The sequence below is a fragment of the Carassius gibelio genome, chromosome A8 (genome assembly GCF_023724105.1).
Source record: "Carassius gibelio isolate Cgi1373 ecotype wild population from Czech Republic chromosome A8, carGib1.2-hapl.c, whole genome shotgun sequence".
Classification (NCBI taxonomy): domain Eukaryota; kingdom Metazoa; phylum Chordata; class Actinopteri; order Cypriniformes; family Cyprinidae; genus Carassius; species Carassius gibelio.
The window spans coordinates 8,730,658-8,750,695 of record NC_068378.1 but is presented as its reverse complement, the minus strand read 5'-3'; the positions used below and the strand labels follow the sequence as shown (position 1 = coordinate 8,750,695).

Here is a 20,038-nt window from a genome sequence, read left to right as displayed (position 1 = left end):
GAAACATTTACAAGGTCAAAAGGTCAAAAGGTCAGAGGAACCCCAGGTGGTCCGTGGACTCAATCCCGATCCAGTGACTCCAGACTGAAACTATTCCAATGGTTATCCAACACTCAAACATGGCAGAAAATACATAAAGTGATTGGTCACTCTACATGTCATTCGGACAGTCTTTTCCTGTCTAACTAACTATGCCAACAGTCAAAACCCTGCTTTGTGAGACTAAGTCACATCTGCTAGGAGAATACAGGTCAATGTGAAAACCAGAAACACAAACCACACCGGAACAGAACCCTTCCGGCATTCCGAGAACCGCACAAGACAAGACACTGAAATGTTTCCTTCGTTCCCTAAACAAACCTGATAATCATATTATATGTGACATACAGATCGGTCCACAGCCACACACACTCATGATGAGGGGAAACTCCACTTTTGCTGCACATTTGACAAACAGCTTGAAGGTCAGACTGGGTCAGTAACTGCATTACCAGTCTGAGAGTCCAGTGCAAAGCCCATGTTCATCTGGGAGATATATGAACTCCCAATATTTACAATACAGCCGTTCGGTCACTCAGAACGACCCCCGGCGGTGAAGCTCACGGTCAAAACCCACCGCAGGGAAATAAAGACTCACATTACACAAACTGTTAGTGGAGGAACCAACACAAAACATTCCAGCACATAAAAGATCGACAGCTTGTGCAGGATAGTGGCCAAAAGACGGGAGACTTTACTGAATCACTGAACAACCCCCGCCCCCCAAAAACATTATTAGCACCCTTGTAAATATGAGCAAAGGCGGCTGTGAAAATAAATCTGCATTGTTGATCCTTTTGATCTTTCATAAATAAAAAAAAATGCACAAAATTCAAACCTGTTATTGAAGTAAATCAATACACATCTGCCATAATTATTAGCACCTTTAAAAATTATTATGGAGTAAAATATCTCCCATTCATATTTACATTTTTTGTGCTAAATTTTGTTAATTGCAAATAATCTTGACTAACATTACAAGCAGACTTTAAAGGGGGGGGGGGGTGGAAACCATCATCCAAAACAAACCATGGCTAACAGTCAGATTCAGCCGTTTATTTATGATCCAGAATCAGATCCAGAGGCTGAAACTGAACAAGAGCAGCATCAGCAAAGGCGTCTCTATGTGGTATGTACTGAAACTGTATATATTTGCTTAGCGGTTTTGGAAAATGACTAAGTTCCACTTTATGTCGTCTTTGTTTTTTGTTTTTTTAAGCTGTACATGTGGAAAGTTCAGTTTGATGACAACGTCGCATGTTGTTTACTTGATGTGCTTACGCGCCGATAGCTAAGTTAACAACACAGAGATATTTGAAGCAGTTTTACTCACCGCATGCGGTTCCAACACACGATCGTGACCCTTTTTCGTTGGGACTGCATTATCCTTAAGGGGGGGGGGGGGGTGAAATGCTCGTTTTCACTCAATATCCTGTTAATCTTGAGTACCTGTAGAGTAGTACTGCATCCTTCATAACTCAAAAATTCTTTAGTTTTATTATATTCATAAGAGAAAGATAGTCTGTACCGATTTTTCCCGGAAAAACACGACCGGCTGGAGGCGTGACGTGTGGGCGGAGCTAAAGAATCACGAGCGCGAGTAGGCTTTTGCGTTGAGAGCGTTTGGAAGCTGAGACAATACCGTGAGGAAAAAACCATCATCCAAAACAATCCATGGCTTACAGTCAGATTCTGCCGTTTATTTATGATCCAGAATCAGAACCAGAGGCTGAAACTGAACGAGAGCAGCAGCAGCAACGACTCGCTCCGAGCAGGGCTCGAACCCAGGTCTCCGGCATGGGAGGGGACGCACTAACAAGGAGGCAGAGATATTTGAAGCAGTTTTACTCACCGCCTGCGGTTCCAACACACGATCGTGACCCTTTTTCGTTGGGACTGCATTATCCTTAAGAAATAAACGATGTGCAAATCCGGTGTCAAACTGGGCCTTGTTTGTAAAACAAGCATCTTCGAAATGCAGGGAACAAACACAAACACTTGCACAACTCCGGTGATGCTCTGTAAAAATAAACTCCATCCACTGGTCCCTTAATGCTATTTTTTCTTTGGTAATCTGTGCAGGGTTGTCTTGCCCTGGCAACCAAAAACACACTCCTTTTGTGACATTTCGCGACGCTCTCGCTCTGATCAGTGAAGTCTGTTGTGCTCTCAGTACTCTGCTATACGGGAGCGTGCGCTCTTCCGGCAGAAGTGCCTCAGGACCCATATAAGGAAATTCCGCTCCATCTAACGTCACACAGAGCCATACTCGAAAAAAACTTTCCGAAACTTGTGACAAACCGGAAGGAGTATTTTTGGAACAGAAATACTCCTTCAAACGTACAACTTAATTTTTGAAACTTTGTCCATGTTTAGCATGGGAATCCAACTCTTTAACAGTGTAAAAAACTCAGTATGCATGAAATAGCATCCCCCCCCCCCCCCCAAGGAAATAAAATGCTACAAAAATGTAGTATATGCCGAATTTAAAGGAGTTCTCTATATTTCCTTTACAGGGTGAGAGTTTTTGAACCTTTGCACTGGAAGCCTCACAGAGACAGGAGGGGTATGGTTTTCTATAGAGCGTGTCTATACATGCAGACCTGAACCTCCCTCTCCGTCTCCAACACACACTTCCTCCTGAAAACAGTGACCGCGTCAAACACTCCCCTTTTCCTCGGGCCACGGAAATACTTCTAAAGGGGCTCCTGAAAGTGTCAATTAAGAGAGGGAATAGTGCTCACGACAGCAAAACACTCATGTGTACGTGCACTCACATACAGAGACCTCCAGATGGGGGCTTGTGCAGCATTTAGAGAAGGGATGCACCATCATGATTTTTCATGGCCGATTCTGATACCGATCTCTTTTTAAATTTTTTATCTTTAAGCAACAAACAAGAAAGAAGGAAAGTATGCCTAAACAAGATATTTATTTGGTATTTAATTGGCCAAACTAGCTTTTGGCTATTGAAATTAACAGCAGTAACTGTACATTAATTAGCCTACATTCAATACAAACATAGATGGTACAGACATCAGCATTTAGCTTTTATTTTTGAATTGGGTTGAAACTACAGAGAACTGGCCTTAAATTAAAAGATTAACTGTAACCATGTGAAATTAAAGGCAATAACTGCATAGTTCTGCAGTCCAAACAACACAATCAACACACGTTCAATAAGAGGTTTCTTAATCAGCATTCAGTATTTTAGTTTTTTTACATTTGGTTTTACATTTAAAAAAAAAGGTCTTTACCAGTGAGACTAAATAAAAGTATGCTATATAAATACATGATTCCAAATGTTAAAATCAAATAATGTTGGTGCGATTAAAACAAAGATGTAAAGTGTTTCATTCATCCAATTAAAAAAATAAATAAAATAGGGTGATGATTCATATCTATGTTTTTTACTTGAGCCAATGAAAAATAAATAACTATTGTCCCAAGTTAAAAAAATATAAATGTGAATCATTACCCTAAAATGTTTTAATTGGATGAATGAAACACTTTTTTTCAGTGTACTACAGCAGGTGATTTTTAAATCAAATTAAGTCTATGTTACTTTAAGGTAAAATAAAAATAATCATCCTAATGCAGAGCTGACGTTTACTTCTGGCTTTTCAAACGTGTTTGCAAGTTCTACTTTACAAAAAAAAAAAAAAAAAACATTTCAGTTTTGTCACAGTTTAGTCCGTTTGTTTTCTCATCCAACACACGAGACGTTGAGCTGAACATGCTATCTGTGCCTCAGACTTGTAGCTCTGCACTTCCAGTGCTGAACGGCGGCCCGTGTCCTGCACACAGATTTCGAAATACTTCCCACACATTGCATAGCGAATGATTACAATGCAGTCTGTGCATGCGGGTGTACTTCTGGAAAAATTGTCCGAAAAGAGACCAAAAACCGGCCGATTGCCGATCGCATATTTTAATCATAAACTGGCCAGTTCGATTTATGGCCGGTCAACCGGTGCATCCCTAATTTAGAGGCGTCTGAATCAGGCAAGACAAGAATCACTACTACTATTGCTCATTCTTAGGGAAAAGTATTACACTTTGGCACATAGCTCACCCCACACTTTTTGAGCTTTGGGCATGAATCATACCAAAAAATAAAAATAAATGAGGAACTCGTGGAGAGGTGTGCAAAAGGGACAAAAAAATATTCTTTAAATTATGGTAATGAGAACTTGTACAGGTAGATGGAAATTAGCCTTTTTGTCCTAAAAATGGTCCTAAAATTTTTTTATTTACACAAAAACAGGGTTATCATTATTAAAATTAAATTAAACATTTAAAATGAACAAAAATGCCTCTCCTTAAACTAACTGGAAATATCTAAAACCGAACCAAGAAAACGTGAATCTGTTATAGCAATATAATAAAAATACAAATCAAAAAGCTCAAGAATGACAATTACTTGAAACTAAAACAATGAACATTCAAAAGCTGAAGTAAAATATAAATATTAGATGAAAAAAATCTTAAAATAAAGAAACATTTGAAATGTTGCCTTGTTGGCAACTAAATGAAGCAATAAAACTACTCACTGGAAATAACTAAAACTAAAATAAATTAAATCTTAATATTAATATATAAAGAAAATAATAACAAAAAAGACAAAATAATAAAAAATGTAACTAAAATGAAAACTGAAAAAATGAAAGCCAATTAAAAACATTACTAGAAACTAAAAGAGTATATAAATATCACTGCGCCAAAACTTAATTTCTTTGTCTTGATTTGAGGACCGAATATGACCATTTTGGGAAAGTTAACTTTAAATATAGCACACTAGAATAAATAAATATATAATTTTTTTTTTCATCTGCTCATATTTTGAAAGCTTTCTGCTACAGTAGACAGCTTTGTGATCGTTCTTGAAAAGGTCTCCTTTTGTGTTCCACGAAAGAAAGAAAAACATGAACATCTGGAATGGCATGAGAGTGCGTACATGATTGCAAAACTCCACGGAGGGAGCAGATGAGGTTCGGCTGTCACTCATCAGTAGCAGAATTGCATTGCAGTTGAGCTCCTTGCAGAAACGACAACGGCACGGAGGATCAGAGCCCGGGCCAAGCTTCAGTCTGAACGCTCCAAGAAAGCTTCAGAGCCATCTGGCAAAGGCTCACACACACTGACAGAGTGGCAGCCACAAAAACACATGGGGCCTCCACCCACTCACAAAACACACCCATATACACACACACACACACACAACGAATCAAATCTCAACACTCACCAAACACTTCCAAATACACACTGATCCTGTGCCAACATTTCCACACACACGCATAATCTCTCACAGAAAGCTAATTCCGAAAATCCCTTTTTGCCAAGCAAACATGCCAAATACACTTACTTCTACACACACCGATTGCAAGCCAAGAGCCATATTTACTCATACACCTAAGAAACCCTCAGACGCACAAAAAGCTAACTCCAAAAACCCACATTCACCAACCAAACCTGCCAAACACTCTTATTAGCGCACAGATCAGAAGCCAAATACTCACATTCACACACACAACACAGAGAGGACTGTATAAACGAAGCCTTTCCAGGGTTTTAATGACTTGATATGCTCAAAGTGTGTAATGAACTTCACTCTTACTTGTTCTCATTACTGGCATCATATCGGGGCATGGGATCCATGTCATTACCGTTCACATCATAACTGGCCTCATAATCCTGCGCACAGATCAAAGGGAGAAACAGACACATGAGAACACGGTCAAATCTGGATTTTTCCATCCATTACAGGAATGTGCCAGATAGGACACTTCATTTTTAAAAGTGAACAACGCTTTTAGACTTATGCAAGTGAACATGTGAATCTGGACGTGTACTTTCAGGACTGAGCTTATATAAACACAGTCAGTTTACGAAACAGTCTCAGTCTGGGTGCTTTTGTTTTATTCAATTGCTCGGATCCAAGGCTTAGTTTTAAGTTCTTAAATGACGAATCAGAATGAGCTTTAATGCCAGGTATGTTTACACATACGAGGAATCAGTTTTTCGTGACTGAAGCATCATTGGTGTGGCTCAATTATTACAAAAAGGTAGCTATTTCAGAAATGCCAACCTTGGAAATGTTCTCTGCATGCAAAGAATACCTGAATGACAGACACAATGTGTGTGATACAACAAAGCAGAAAGCACATTACACATAAGACTGCATCCCACAATGCAATGAGCTCAAGCTGACCTACAATTTCTACTGCAAATGAATGAACACTTTTTACATTTTTATTTATTATTTGGACAAAATGCAGTTTTTTTTACACCAAATGTGACTAAAATGTAACCACTAATAAGTATATAATGCAGAGTATGCAGCATGCAAGAAATTACTTTCCTAAAATCACACACACACAGAGATACACTTACATAGTTCTGGATGAGATCTGGGTGGTTCCTCTCGATACCGTCATCCAGAATGGTAACCACCACATCCTTCCCCGTATAGCCTCTCTTCCACGCGCCCACGATATTCATATCAGACTGACAGTTATGGATGTTGTCATTACAGTTCTGCAAAGACAGAGATAAAAGAGGACATAAAACAACCGAATTAGGTGAAGAGTCACACTGTGACACTCACACTGCTGTTCAAAAGTTAACACTCAACAAGAGTTTTTTTGTTGTTGTTGTTGTTGTAAAAAACTAATACTTTTATTCAGTAAAGATGCATTCAATTATTCAAAAGTGACAGTAAAGACATTTACAATGTTACAAAATACCTAAATTTCTAAATTTCTTTTGAACTTTATATTAATCAAATGATCCTTAAAAGAATTTATCAGTTTTCACAAAATAATAAGCTTTTTTCAACATTGATAAATATTTCTTAAATCGGCATATCAGAATGATTTCTGAATGATTATGTGACACTGAAGACCGGAGTAATGATACTGAAAATTAGGTTTTGCATCACAGGAATACATTAACCTAATATTTACAGTATATATAAATATAAAACCTTATTAAATTTAACAGATATTTCACAATATTACTACACTTTTGATCAAATAAATGCAGCTTTGTGAACATCAAAAACCTTTTAAAAAATCTTGCAGATCCCCAAACCGTTGAACAGAAATGTACATACATAAAAACATTAAGAAGGACTACCATAAACCCATTGTGTTCATGTTTGCAGATGCAAATAAAATGTGGGTTTTCTAGTTATTATTATATTTTAAAAAAAAATGACGGAGATAAAGGGTGAATTCAATCCCACATCTCCCACGATTACTATAGCTCAATGTGTCTGTAAAATCCTGCCTATTTTTGGTGCTTTAAAAAAAAATCCCAAGTACGTAGTAACAACCTAACATTATTTTTAAAACACATCTCTGTAAATTACTGCATCTCTCCTCGTCTATCTCAGACACTGTTATTACATGCGTCACATGGAAGCAAATGTTCACTTTCATTGGGCCTTGTGTTGGAATTAGACCCCATCCTGGAAAGTCAAGTTTATATGCTCCCAAAGTATAACTCACAGGTCAACATGAGAAACCTGAGCCAAATGGATGCATTCAGGTCAAAGTATTAATGTTATCTGAGCCATATTAACCATTGACAGAGCTGTAACAACCCATTAGAGAACAAGCGCTTGGTTCACGCTCGCCGTTTGGGTGGAAGCTATAAATACGTTCAAAGACAGAAAGTAATGACAACAATTGCTATGTGTGCAATGACTCAAGGTTTCAGCCCCAGCCAAAGTGCAACCTCTCGTACATTCTGGGAAATCTGAAAGGCTGTTTACGGTCTGAAAAAGCGCAAGGATGTCCAGGGCGCGATGAACCACACCATTTTCTCTCCTCTCTTGTGAATTGAGGAACATGACAGCTATGAAAACAAAAGCCTGTTTTTACAGTTACCTCACAGAAAATGCCTCCGCTAGACGTTATGTTAGAGCTTACGAAAGCTGGGTTTATCTCTCCGGGTGGTTTTCGCATGTAGAAACTCAGCTAATCTGGTGTGACAGGCATCGTTTCCGTTGAGCGAGATTCAATCTGACCAATTAGTTTTAGTTAAAAACACTGAAGTTTTACTACCTGCCATTACGTTTTAGTGAAAGCCGCTTTGAAAAGCAGAAGATTGGCTTGGATTTGCATTCAACCAAACACAACGTGATACATTGTCTTTAATGAAAGCATTCGCAATGCATTTCAATTCAATAATGGGCTGTATTGCTGATTTAAACAGAATGAGACGTGACGTGATTTTAACCGTCTGGATTTGGAGCTAGTCTATGATTTTATTGGATAATTGTATCATAGGCTTTATCTCAAAGTTTCTTCCTTGCTGGTATCACCTTTCCATTTATCACTGTGGGATCTGTAACGTGTAAGGAATAAGGAATGCTTTACAAATAAATGAAACAATGATTTTCCCATATCCAAGTTTATTTATGTAGAGAAAGTAAATCCAATTTGATGAAGGAATTTTTTCCCTTTCAGAATAAGACGTGCTTGATTCATTGGTTCATTCACTTAATGACGGAAGAGTTGAACCGTTCATTAGTGCCCCATATTTTCTGCAGTAGAGTAAGAAATGATGAAAACCATGACAATGATCAAGACTTCAGTGTTTTTCAATGTTAGCAACTCACTAGAACAATGTCCAGCATGTTAATTAAGAAGTGAAGTGACATTCAGCAAAGTATGGTGACCCATACTTAGAATTCGTGCTCTGCATTTAACCCATCCGAATGCACACACACAGAGCATTGAACACACACACACACACACACTGTGAACACACACCCGGAGCAGTGGGCAGCCATTTATGCTGCGGCGCCCAGCGAGCAGTTGGTGGTTCAATGCCTTGCTCTAGGGCACCACAGTCGTGGTATTGCCGGCCCGAGATTCGAACCCACAACCCTAGGGTTAGGAGTCAAACTCTCTAACCACTAGGCCATGACTTCCCCTTGAATATATATGTAATATATAATATGAACACTCACGATGTACCACATACTGCTCCATTTAGCATCATTGAAGTATATGGAGCTGGGCTGGACCATACTGTACTGTAGAGGACCGGGATATGAGGGATTATAATCTCGCTTTATTCTCCTCTTCACCACCTGCTGTTGCACCCACTCCACCTGAGAAAGATTGAGAAGAGATCCTTCAGGAACTGACAAACACCAACATCTGTTCATGAATTATTAAATGAATGATGACTATTGGAATACAGTAATCAGAAACCATCCGATGATGTTTTTTATTATACAAGTCAAAGGCATAAACACTGTGATGATATAAACATACTTTCATTATAGTAATACAAAAATTTGAATGATGCCAATTAATTTTTTTGGTAATGAGAATTATGGAGGAAAATACCCCTAATATAAAAAAGATAATGTCACAATAGAAAAATGTGTGATAATATATAGTGCTAACTTTCCTCATGCACAATATTATACCTTAATTTTTTCTTGAAATATACATAGGCTTTATTCATGCAGCTCACAAACATGTTTGACTTCAATTATACAGCTACAAAAAGTCCATGGATTGGTTATTTGGTAGAAATTAATATTAGGTCATTATTTATTGACCCTCATGTCTTTCCAAACCTGTGTGATTTAGTTCTCCGCCGAATAAAAAATGTGAATGGTTACGAGACACCAGTGGTTTTTGGCATCACTGATGTCAAACTTGAAAAGACTAATTTCAGATTTCTAATTATACAAATGCAAACGAGATTTGAAAGCTACGGTGAAAAAAAAAAAAAAAAAAAAAATCTAATTCTCAGTTTTTGCTTTAAAGGTGATTTTTGTCATTTTTAGAGATTGACGGACATTGGTCACAATTCACTTTACATGCATAAAAAAAGCAGCATGAACATTCTACTCAATATATTTAATTTTTTCCCACAGAAGAGAGGCGATCCAACATGTTTTCAATGACACTGTTAGTAAAAGATGACAATTTTAATTTTTAGATGGATAAAACAACACGGTGAGGTTTCCAACATGTTAACCCAACCGTCCTTTTCAAGATTATACACAAGTCGCTGTTCATGAACAGAACTTTGCACGTGCATTGCGCAACAGTTGTTTTGAATACACTGTGAATTAAGAGTCATTGATGATCAAGATCAGGAGTCCATATAGACCATAGAACACAGGTGTGGGGTTGTCATAGAGACAGCCTGACCTTTGGCTCCATGGAGATGAAGCTGTGTGTGCCTCTGCTGAAAAGCGTCGACCTTTTTATCGTCCGGCTGTGGAAGAAATGGTAGTAGTCCTTCAGATCACCAATCTAGGGGAACAACACACAAACCTGTCATTTAATGCATTGCAACATCTCAAGCATATCACAAATTAACATGTTGCAAAACACGCAGCTATACTAATACTTAGTAATTTTTAAAAAAAAGCATATCATCAGGGCAGGCACATCTAATATGTAACAATATTGGTATGAATAAATAGGAAATAGCTACAGCAACATTCACCGCAGGCACATTGAAACCAGCATGCATCATTATTTATTTAGGATGTCATTGACTGGAAGATTGGTTACTCAATAAGCTGTATCACTTTCCACTGAACAGATTCATTTGGCAAGTGTAATAACACCAGGCAGCCATGAAACATTCTCCAGACTACTGTACTCCATAGAGATACATAAGTCTGCCATAAAAACAATAAAATAATGACTCTTGAAGCCAATGATAAGCTTTGCAGTCAATCAAATGGGCTTACACCGTTTATAAAGCAACTGATTTGAAATTAACTTGACGTTTCTTTGTGTTCATGAACACATAGGCTACAGCTGGCTCCTAAGGCAACCTCACGTTCTGGGATCCTATAGCAGATTCCCACAAGAGGACACGAGTCCCATGAGCTGCAAAGTCCAAGAGGAGTGCTTAAACTTTCATGAATAGTTCCTCTGGATGAGACAAGCTTGCAGTTAAGGAAGGACCTCTTCGCTGGCACAATAAGCACAGATGAGCGATAAGATAGCACATTGTGAAATCAGACAGTGAACACGGTTGCAGTGAAATCTCTCAGCACATGGCAGGTCTGAGATCCGACATACAGACTCAGTGAAGCCTGAGCGAAGGTTAAGGCTCCACCATAAACTTACATTAACCTATTATTATTTAAATGCACCAGCATTTTTTTTTTACCACCAAAGTACTAACTGGATAACGAAACATATGATTAAACTAAACTATACACATTATACACACACACATATATATTTATATAAAGGAAGATGAAACTGAGACCAAGGCAGTTTATGATGCCACATAATGCAGTTCTTTCCATATACAAAACTTGATTTGATAAATTAAAAAGAAAACAGCTGCATTATATGTAATTTTAATATAAAGTATTCTAAGTAGGACTCAATTAGAACATATGGAACGTGAAAGATGTAACATTTTCAGCATGTTACAGTGAATGTTACATGAATCCTGCTGAAGCTGCATGTCATGCTTGACTTCAGTTTCTAACTTATCATTTAAGAATCCAGATGTACACCTACAATGATCTGCAAGCGTTCATTACTAACAGAAAACAGTCAATAGATCCACCAAGTCGCAGGAAAGTTTCAGAAACACCTGTTGTTGTGAGTCAGTGGAGACCAGTTTGTTCACTGGGTTTTACTCCGAGAACTGGATTTTAAAAGAGTCTTCAGGCAGACTGGTGAAGATTCAAGTCTTGAAAACGTGCATTTATCAGTCTGAATGATCAAAACACAACTCTGGGAAACTTGTGTGCAAAGCTTCCATCCCTGACGTTTAAACTTCAGTCAAACTCAAAACACACTTGCACTGAGGAGAAAGAGCTCTGGACAGCAAACACGATGAAATAACACCCGTGACACGCTTCAGAGCATGTTAGCGCAGGACACACGTACCTGGCCCAGGTTTCTATACCCGTATTTATTGGCGACATGGTCCGCTTGCTCGGGTCCGCCGGCTATCCGAACAGCCCAGTGGTTGGTGTAAATCCGAGCTTTGCACGGAGAAGACGAGAAAAACACCAAGCACATCGAAGCGAGGACGCACGGGAGGCTGTTCAAACCCATCTTTCGTTATCTCTCTCTCGCCTCGACTCTCCCCAGCTCCCCCGGGTTTAGGAAAACAACCAAACTTCGTCTCGCCGTTCAGCGGGGTTTGAGCTCCACATATACTGAAGAGAGGGAGAGCGCAGGGTTTACACGGGATACGAGCCTCGGAAAGCTTCAGCCTGCAGCGCATCGGCCACGGAGAGAGAGAGAGAGAGATGCGAGAGTCTGTGTGCACGGCTTCGGCTTGATTTGTCCTCTCAAGACAGTGCCGTTACTTCCAAGTGGAGATATGTCTCTAGCGCCTCCCTCAAATAACTAGAGAGAGAGTCGGTAGAGTACGGAGAGTTACCGGGGCTCCGCAGGGTCTTAAAGACACACCGCGTTCCGCCAACACAGATCCGGCGGCGGCGTCGCATTTATCACAGCGATCCAAGTAATGAGATTCCCGGAGCCGTCTGTGAAGATTAATACGTTTGACTAAGTATACCGTTTTTTTTTTATATACTTATGGTCAATCGTATGGTCAGTTTTACCAGCAGAGACCAGTCAAGTATTAGCAGCAGTTTGTTCTGGTCGTCAAATTAGATTGACCATGGAGTGCTTAAATTGAATATAATGGCACTCGAGGTCTGTTTTATCCCCATGATCAAAGAATTCAGAGAGAGAGAAAAAACATAATTGTGAGATGTATAATTCTGAAAAAGAAAAAAGAAATGAAAGTGTTGCAATGGCTTTTTATGGTTAATCTTGTTTTCCTGTTGATGAAAGAGAAAAACGTTAACAGCCAATCAGAATCAACCTGACTTTAAAGATGTCAAGAATTTAAAATGGCAAAAGACATAACAGCAGTGCATGTTTACAAAGAACAGGAATAATTGAATTGTGTGGATGCTAATATAGTTATCTCATAATGACACAGAGGAACAAAAGGAATCACTTTCAGGATGATTTTTTTTTTTGTTCAGTTGATAAAAATATAAACCCGATTCCAAAAAAGTTGAGACACTGTACAAATTGTGAATAAAACAGAATGCAACATAAATGACTTATCAAATGTTTAAACTGGGAAAATTTTAAGGGAAAAATAAGTTGATTTTAAATTTCAGTCTTCAAACGTCTGGGGACTGAGGAGACAAGTTGCTCAAGTTTAGGAATAGGAATGTTGTCCCATTCTTGTCTAATACAGGCTTCTAGTTGCTCAACTGTCTTGGGTCTTCTTTGTCACATCTTCCTCTTTATGATGCACCAAATGTTTTCTTTGGGTGAAAGATCTGGACTGCAGGCTGGTCATTTCAGTACCCACCCAGATCCTTCTTCCACGCAGCCATGATGGTGTAATTGATGCAGTATGTGGTCTGGCATTGTCATGTTGGAAAATGCAAGGTCTTCCCTGAAAGAGACGACGTCTGGATGGGAGCAAATGTTGTTCTAGAACTTGGACATACCTTTCAGCATTGATGGTTCCTTTCCAGATGTGTAAGCTTCCCATGCCACACGCACTCATGCAACCCCATACCATCAGAGATGCAGGCTTCTGAACTGAGCGCTGATAACAACTTGGGTTGTCCTTGTCCTCTTCAGTCCGGCTGACATGGCGTCCCAGTTTTCCAAAAACTTCAAATTTTCATTTGTCTGACCACAGAACAGTTTTCCACGTTGTCACAATCTATTTTAAATGAGCCTTGTCCCAGAGAAAGCACCTGCGCTTCTGGATCATGTTTAGATATGGCTTCTTTTTTGACCTACAGAGTTTTAGCATGCAGCGGTAAAGGGCACGGTGGATTGTGTTCACCAACAATGTTTTCTGGAAGTATTCCTGAGCCCATGTTGTGATCTCCATTACAGCATCATTCCTGTATCTGATGCAGTGTCGTCTAAGAGCTGAAGATCACAGGCATCCAGTATGGTTTTCTTGCCTTGACCCTTACACACAGAAATTGTTCCAGATTCTCTGAATCTTTGGATGATATTATCCACTGTAGATGATGATAACTTCAAACTCTTAATTTTTCTCTAAAAAGATCCTTTCTGATAGTGCTCCACTATTTTTCGCCGCTGCATTGGGGGAATTGGTGATCCTCTGCCCATCTTGACTTCTGAGAGACACTGCCACTCTGAGAGGCTCTTTTTTATACCCAATCATGTTGGCAATTGACCTAATAAGTTGCAAATTGGTCCTCCAGCTGTTCCTTATATGTACATTTAACTTTTTCTGCCTCTTATTGCTACCTGTCCCAACCTTTTTGGAATGAAAACTGCTAAAGTTATACCAATTTTCAAGTCAGGGGACAAACACTGTTTTAATAACTATCGGCCTGTTTCCCTCCTACCACAGTTTTCCAAAATTTTAGAAAAATTATATGACAAAAGACTCCAGAGTTTCATTGATAAACATCAATTACTATCTGATTGTCAATATGGGTTCAGGGAAAACAGATGTACTTCACATGCATTAATTGATCTATTGGAAGAAATTACAGATGGTATTGAAGGAAATAAATTTGTTTTGGGAATTTTTATAGATCTCCAAAAGGCCTTTGATACCATTGATCACCAGATTTTAATAAAAAAGATGGAGGACTATGGCACAAGGGGAATAGCAAAGAAATGGTTAGAGAGCTATCTATGCGAGAGGAAACAGATTGTTGAGATTGATCAATATAAATCAGGGCTTCTGAATATAACGTGTGGAGTTCCGCAGGGTTCAATATTGGGACCTACACTATTTTTAATGTATATTAATGAATTATGTAAATTATCAACTAAAATGAAATTTATTCTTTTTGCTGATGATACCAATATTATCTGTGCCGATGATAACCTGGAGCAACTTTTGGCTTTGGTAACTGTGGAATTGGTTAAGTTAAAAACCTGGTTTAATACTAACAAACTGTCATTGAATTTGAAAAAGACAAAAATCATGCTGTTTAGTAATCCTAAATGTAATATACCTGTTAAAATTGTTATTGATGACACACAAATAGAAAAGGTTCAACAAAATACATTCTTGGGCGTTATAATAGATGAAAAGATCTCTTGGAAACCCCACATAAGCTATCTGAGGATAAAAGTGGCTAAATGTGTTGGAATGATGAAAAGATCATGTAATTTACTGAACACTAAAGCTCGACTTCTACTGTATCACTCATTTATTATGCCATATCTATACTATTGTGTTGAAATTTGGGGGAACTGTTACAAAACCCACTTACAGCCCTTGATCACTCTGCAGAAAAAGGCCATTAGGATTGTCTCTGGTGTTCATTACAGACATCATTCCAATCCATTGTTTGTAGAGCTGGAAGTTCTTAAACTGCAGGACGTGATCAACTTTAAAACTGCTCAAATTATGTTCAGAGCAGCTCAAAACTCTCTGCCTTCTAATGTTCAAAATTTATTTTGTGATAGAGATGCTCATCATAGTTACAAACTAAGAGGAAATAAAAATAAATATCTGCCCAAATTTAGAACCACTTTGAAATCAATGTGTATCTCAGTGCGGGGAGTGAAGATTTGGAATGATTTGGTAGATGAATTAAAAACCTGTCCAAATATTATTCATTTCAAACATTTGTTCAAAAAAATGTATTAAAGAAATATGTAGAGGACAGAGAGTGATGCTCTCAGCATGAAGCCAGTGGTGAGAGGTTGTAGGGTCAGAGAGTTTGGGCCAGTGTCTCTTGTAAGTGTGGGTGTTTGTGCGTGCGTTGTTTTGTCTTGTCCGTCTTATACCATTTATATAGAGACAATTGTTCTACTGTATGTATTGTACAGGAATACGTTTGTTCTTGAATTATTCTGTTTGTATATTGGTTTTGTATTGTATTTTGTGTTGAATGTGAGGGGGGTTGGAATCATATAAGCGTTTGCTTCGTCCACCTCCTTTTCAAACCATGCATTTGTATAATTTGTCTGTTATGTCTCCTGTTATGTTGATTTGTGAGAAAATTAGAATGCAGGTTTGAAATAAACATCATCAATCAAAATGTCTCACTTTCAACATTTGATATGTTATCTATATTCTATTGTGAATAAAATATATGTTTATGAGATTTGTAAATTATTCCATTCCTTTTCTACTCACAATATGTACAGTTTCCAAACTTTTTTGGATTCAGGTTTGTATAAACATGACAGCCAATCGTCAAAAGGCAACATAGCTGAAGCACAATTATAATAATATACTGTAATATAATATAATATGCAATATAGTTTTTGTTGTTGTAGTTATACAGGCCGGTCTGTTCTAGTTCATGCATTGCTTTATTGACATTTTGGGACAATCTTAACTGATGGAACAGGCCGAGATTTTGATCTCAAATATTAAACAATGTTTATTATTAAAAGCAACTTAACATGCACACAATATCAGCACGACTGCCCGCAGCTGAATCACCATCAATGATTTACTAAATAAAAATTGTTTTTCTGCACATTTGGAACTAACTTGTTCTTGGGTAATCGCCTTGTGTGCCTTGTTGTTTAGTTCGAGTTCATAGTATTCTGTCCATAAACTTGTGACGTATAGATCTAAGGTGCTTAGAATGGTTCCTCTCACAGCCGCATCCCCTCGTCACCAGACACACTCTTGATGGCATCATTATGAGGCGAGCGTTGATTGATTGATCTTTGTTTTGGTTTTCCCTCGCGCTCGGTTCCGTTTGCAGCACAAGTGCGAATCAGCATAATTGCACTAATCACGGCCAGTTTCTCCGTGAATGGAGCCGCTGTCAAATCCAACAACAGACGAGGGACAAGAATATCTCACGGTCCTTATAAACGAGATGAAAGGGGATGAAAACACGCCGTGAACACGCCATTGAGTGCGAGAGCAGGATTGTAATTTAAAGAACTGGGGGATGAGGAGAAAAGAAGTGAAGATGCGGAGATTTGAGAGCGGAATCAAGTACCCAGCTCACGGAGGGAGCGGACAACCCATTCAGCGCGACGCATCTCTACCGAGGGGCGCAAATCCCGCCTGACAGCCATTACCCCGCGAGCCCGAGCCGTCCCCTTTCAAGAGTACTCCTCTGAGAACAGATACCAGCGTGCATTCCTCCTGCTGCAATTAAACCTTTATTGATCAGCTCTTCAGAGCTAAGTAAATACAAACGTAATGGGCGGAAATCACTGGTTAATTAGGGTGCCAGTTATGGGGGTTTGGGGGATTTGACCCCCCTAGTTAAGGCTTTAACCCACAAAGCCAAAATAATAGAATGGGGTGCCTTAGAAGACAGTAAAACACAAAGTTAGTAAAGTTAAGGTGGGAATACACAATACAGCTGCACAGATTTTTTTTTTCCCTCCCGGTTTGCAGTTTGCACTGTCGAAAGCCAGAGCTAGTGTGCAGTTTTCAGTTTACAGATTTTTGCAGAAAATCGCGTAGAGATTGATGGGCACCGACTCTGATTTTTAGCTTCAATCCAGTCGGAGGATATCAAGCATGCTTGATATTTTGGGAATAATTTAGACACAAGGTGCATCCCAATTTGCATACTTATGCACTATTCTGTTATTTTATAGCAGACATTTAACAAGAAGTACATTCACACCACTTATCTATAAAAAAAAAAAAAAAAAACATTTAGAATTTATAAAATTCATACACTACAGGGTTGAGTAGCCTACATAGTGCATAAGTACAGGCCCTGTCCCAAATAGTACACTTAATGTCCACTTGCAGACTTATGGCCCAGGTATAGCCTACTTCATTTTCTGCGTTTCATTCCATCTCGTGAACAGACGAGTCCGCACAGCTTTCAAACTATGGCCCTGTCCCAAATCGCACCCTAAACCCTCGCTGTTTTCCACACTTTCATAACTTAATTCTGTTTTGACTGTCGGTCAGAAGTCTGCTGTGGAGCTGGGGATGAATGGAACACCCTGCTCTCGTAGACTTAACAGAAATGCACACGTGGCAGCCATTGTAAGACTGCAAGTGTACATGAAGTGTGCCGTTTGGGACAGGGCCTATACTCAACTAAGAGGGAAAAGTTCAACAAATGTGCAGTACCACCTAGTAGACTAGTTCTGTCTCAACAATCACCTAGCGCCTGCACTGTTGTACACACAGACCGTCTGCATGGTCACAAAACATTTGTATAACACAGACAGTGTGCCAACCATCGTGTTAGAATTTCTTTGAACTTCTGTTTTGTGGTAGCTCTGTAGCATAGCTGTTGAAGAATAATTAGCTGGCGAATGGATTTACTTATTGTAGACTTAACTTAAGTTATCATATGCATTGTAATGTTCGAAGCAGACGTCATAACAAATGTCAGTTGATTGGGAAGATTTTAAAACAGGCAGTTCAGACGTCTGCTCAGCGAAGCTACATAAGAGCTATAGAGTACATACACAAGAAATACTGTCAATATTCATCACTATATTATAGATTGACACATTACAAGTATATTGCAAAAACATATTTATTACCATTTAAGATCTATTAATTACTAGCGATTAATAGCTATTTTCTCATTCAAGACAAGCGCGACAAGTATGACAGATGTCAGTTTTTTTGACTTTCATTAAATGGAAAAAAACTGTTCAAAATTTTTTCTTTTGTTTGCATACAGGTTTTAAACAACATTAACGTGAGTAAACGATGGCAGAATTTTCATTTTGGGTGAATATTTCTTTATTGTCTTACACGAATGAGACAAACCTCAACCGAAATTTACAAACAAAATTATTTTTAATATTTAATTAATCTCATAAGCTCCTTTTAATGTCACTTAACAATTCTCACACGCTCGGACCCGTACTCGGACCCTCTAACAAGGAGTTCTGCGGCTAATGCATAGAACCCATTTATTCATTTGTGCACTTGCTCACCAAATGCAATAGGAGAAGTAGGGCAGCAAGATTTGACTGGTTGATGCAGTCAAAACTGTATTACTTGATAGCTTCTCTAAGTGTAATTTTTCACAGGGAGGATTTTATGTGCTAAACGCTGATGGAAATGAAAGAGACAGTAGTCAAACATCACACAGGCTGGGCCCATTGACCTGCATATGTGAGAGAGACAGGCAGCCAGAAAACACACAGCAGTGAGACAAAAAGAGCTCTGTGGCCCTGACGGCAATGTGGGAGCCCCTCACTGATCTCACTGGCAGGAGATCATTGTTATTCTCAGCAAATCAGTGCATGGATGACACACAACCTCATTCTTACAAACATTTTCCCTCTATATGCACACACACACACACACACACACACACACAGAGAGAGAGACTACATTATTCGGAGCCAGCCAGCTATTCAGCTGACAGACAATCTTATGCTATAAGCATAAGTAAGTTAATGCCAACACTGCATCAATTAATGCAAAGCTTCACTGCATCAGAGTAATTACCACTGCAGGCCAGCCCTATATATGTCCACATGAATGAAAATACACAATAGTGTGTGTCATGAAGACTGCATCATCTTCTAAAGGTCATTGTATGACATGATAAAGGACAACAACTCATTGCTGTACTGTTTTAAAAACCATCATATAGAATTGAAATAGTTTATTTAGTATATTTTAAGTATATTTATTTATCCTTGTTCATATAAGAAAGTCAGTGTTGTTTGGACCCTATTGATTCACAGTCTTTGTGTGTGTGTGTGTGTGTGTGTGTGTGTGTGTGTGTGTGTGTGAGAGAGAAAGAAGTAAAATATATTAAAAATAGACGATACTAATAAGTAAAACAATGTTTTTTATTAGTTAATTATGTGTTTAATTTAATTTCATATGTTATTTATCTCTCTCTCTCTCTATATATATATATATATAGATGGATGGATAATGGAAAGAGAGCGAGAGAGAGATAAATAATCACATATCTTAAAAAATATGTAGAGTGTTATAGAATAGTTCCATTCCTTGTTTCTGATTGGTCAATGCAGCGTTCCAATAAAGGAACAGCTATGACGTCACTCTGAACTGTTCATTCAGG

The 20,038-nt window shown here is 38.5% G+C and overlaps 1 protein-coding gene across 5 annotated transcripts in view; it reads right to left on the bottom strand.

Annotated features, from left to right (window-relative positions):
- The window catches only part of LOC128018347 (proprotein convertase subtilisin/kexin type 5), a 48,759-nt gene extending 36,344 nt beyond the window's left edge, over window positions 1-12,415 (bottom strand). For 2 of the 5 annotated variants that reach the window (XM_052603816.1, XM_052603814.1), the window contains exons 1-5: window positions 11,940-12,407; window positions 10,224-10,328; window positions 9,020-9,163; window positions 6,433-6,576; window positions 5,657-5,733 (exon numbers count right to left, since the gene is read on the bottom strand). In XM_052603816.1, coding sequence (XP_052459776.1) covers window positions 5,657-5,733; window positions 6,433-6,576; window positions 9,020-9,163; window positions 10,224-10,328; window positions 11,940-12,110 — 641 coding nt within the window. In that variant the 5' untranslated portion in view covers window positions 12,111-12,407. Of the gene's footprint in view, window positions 1-5,656; window positions 5,734-6,432; window positions 6,577-9,019; window positions 9,164-10,223; window positions 10,329-11,939 lie in introns of all 5 variants that reach the window. The other 3 variants (XM_052603815.1, XM_052603813.1, XM_052603812.1) reach the window with 2 other exon arrangements.
- Window positions 12,416-20,038: the final 7,623 nt, after the last annotated feature.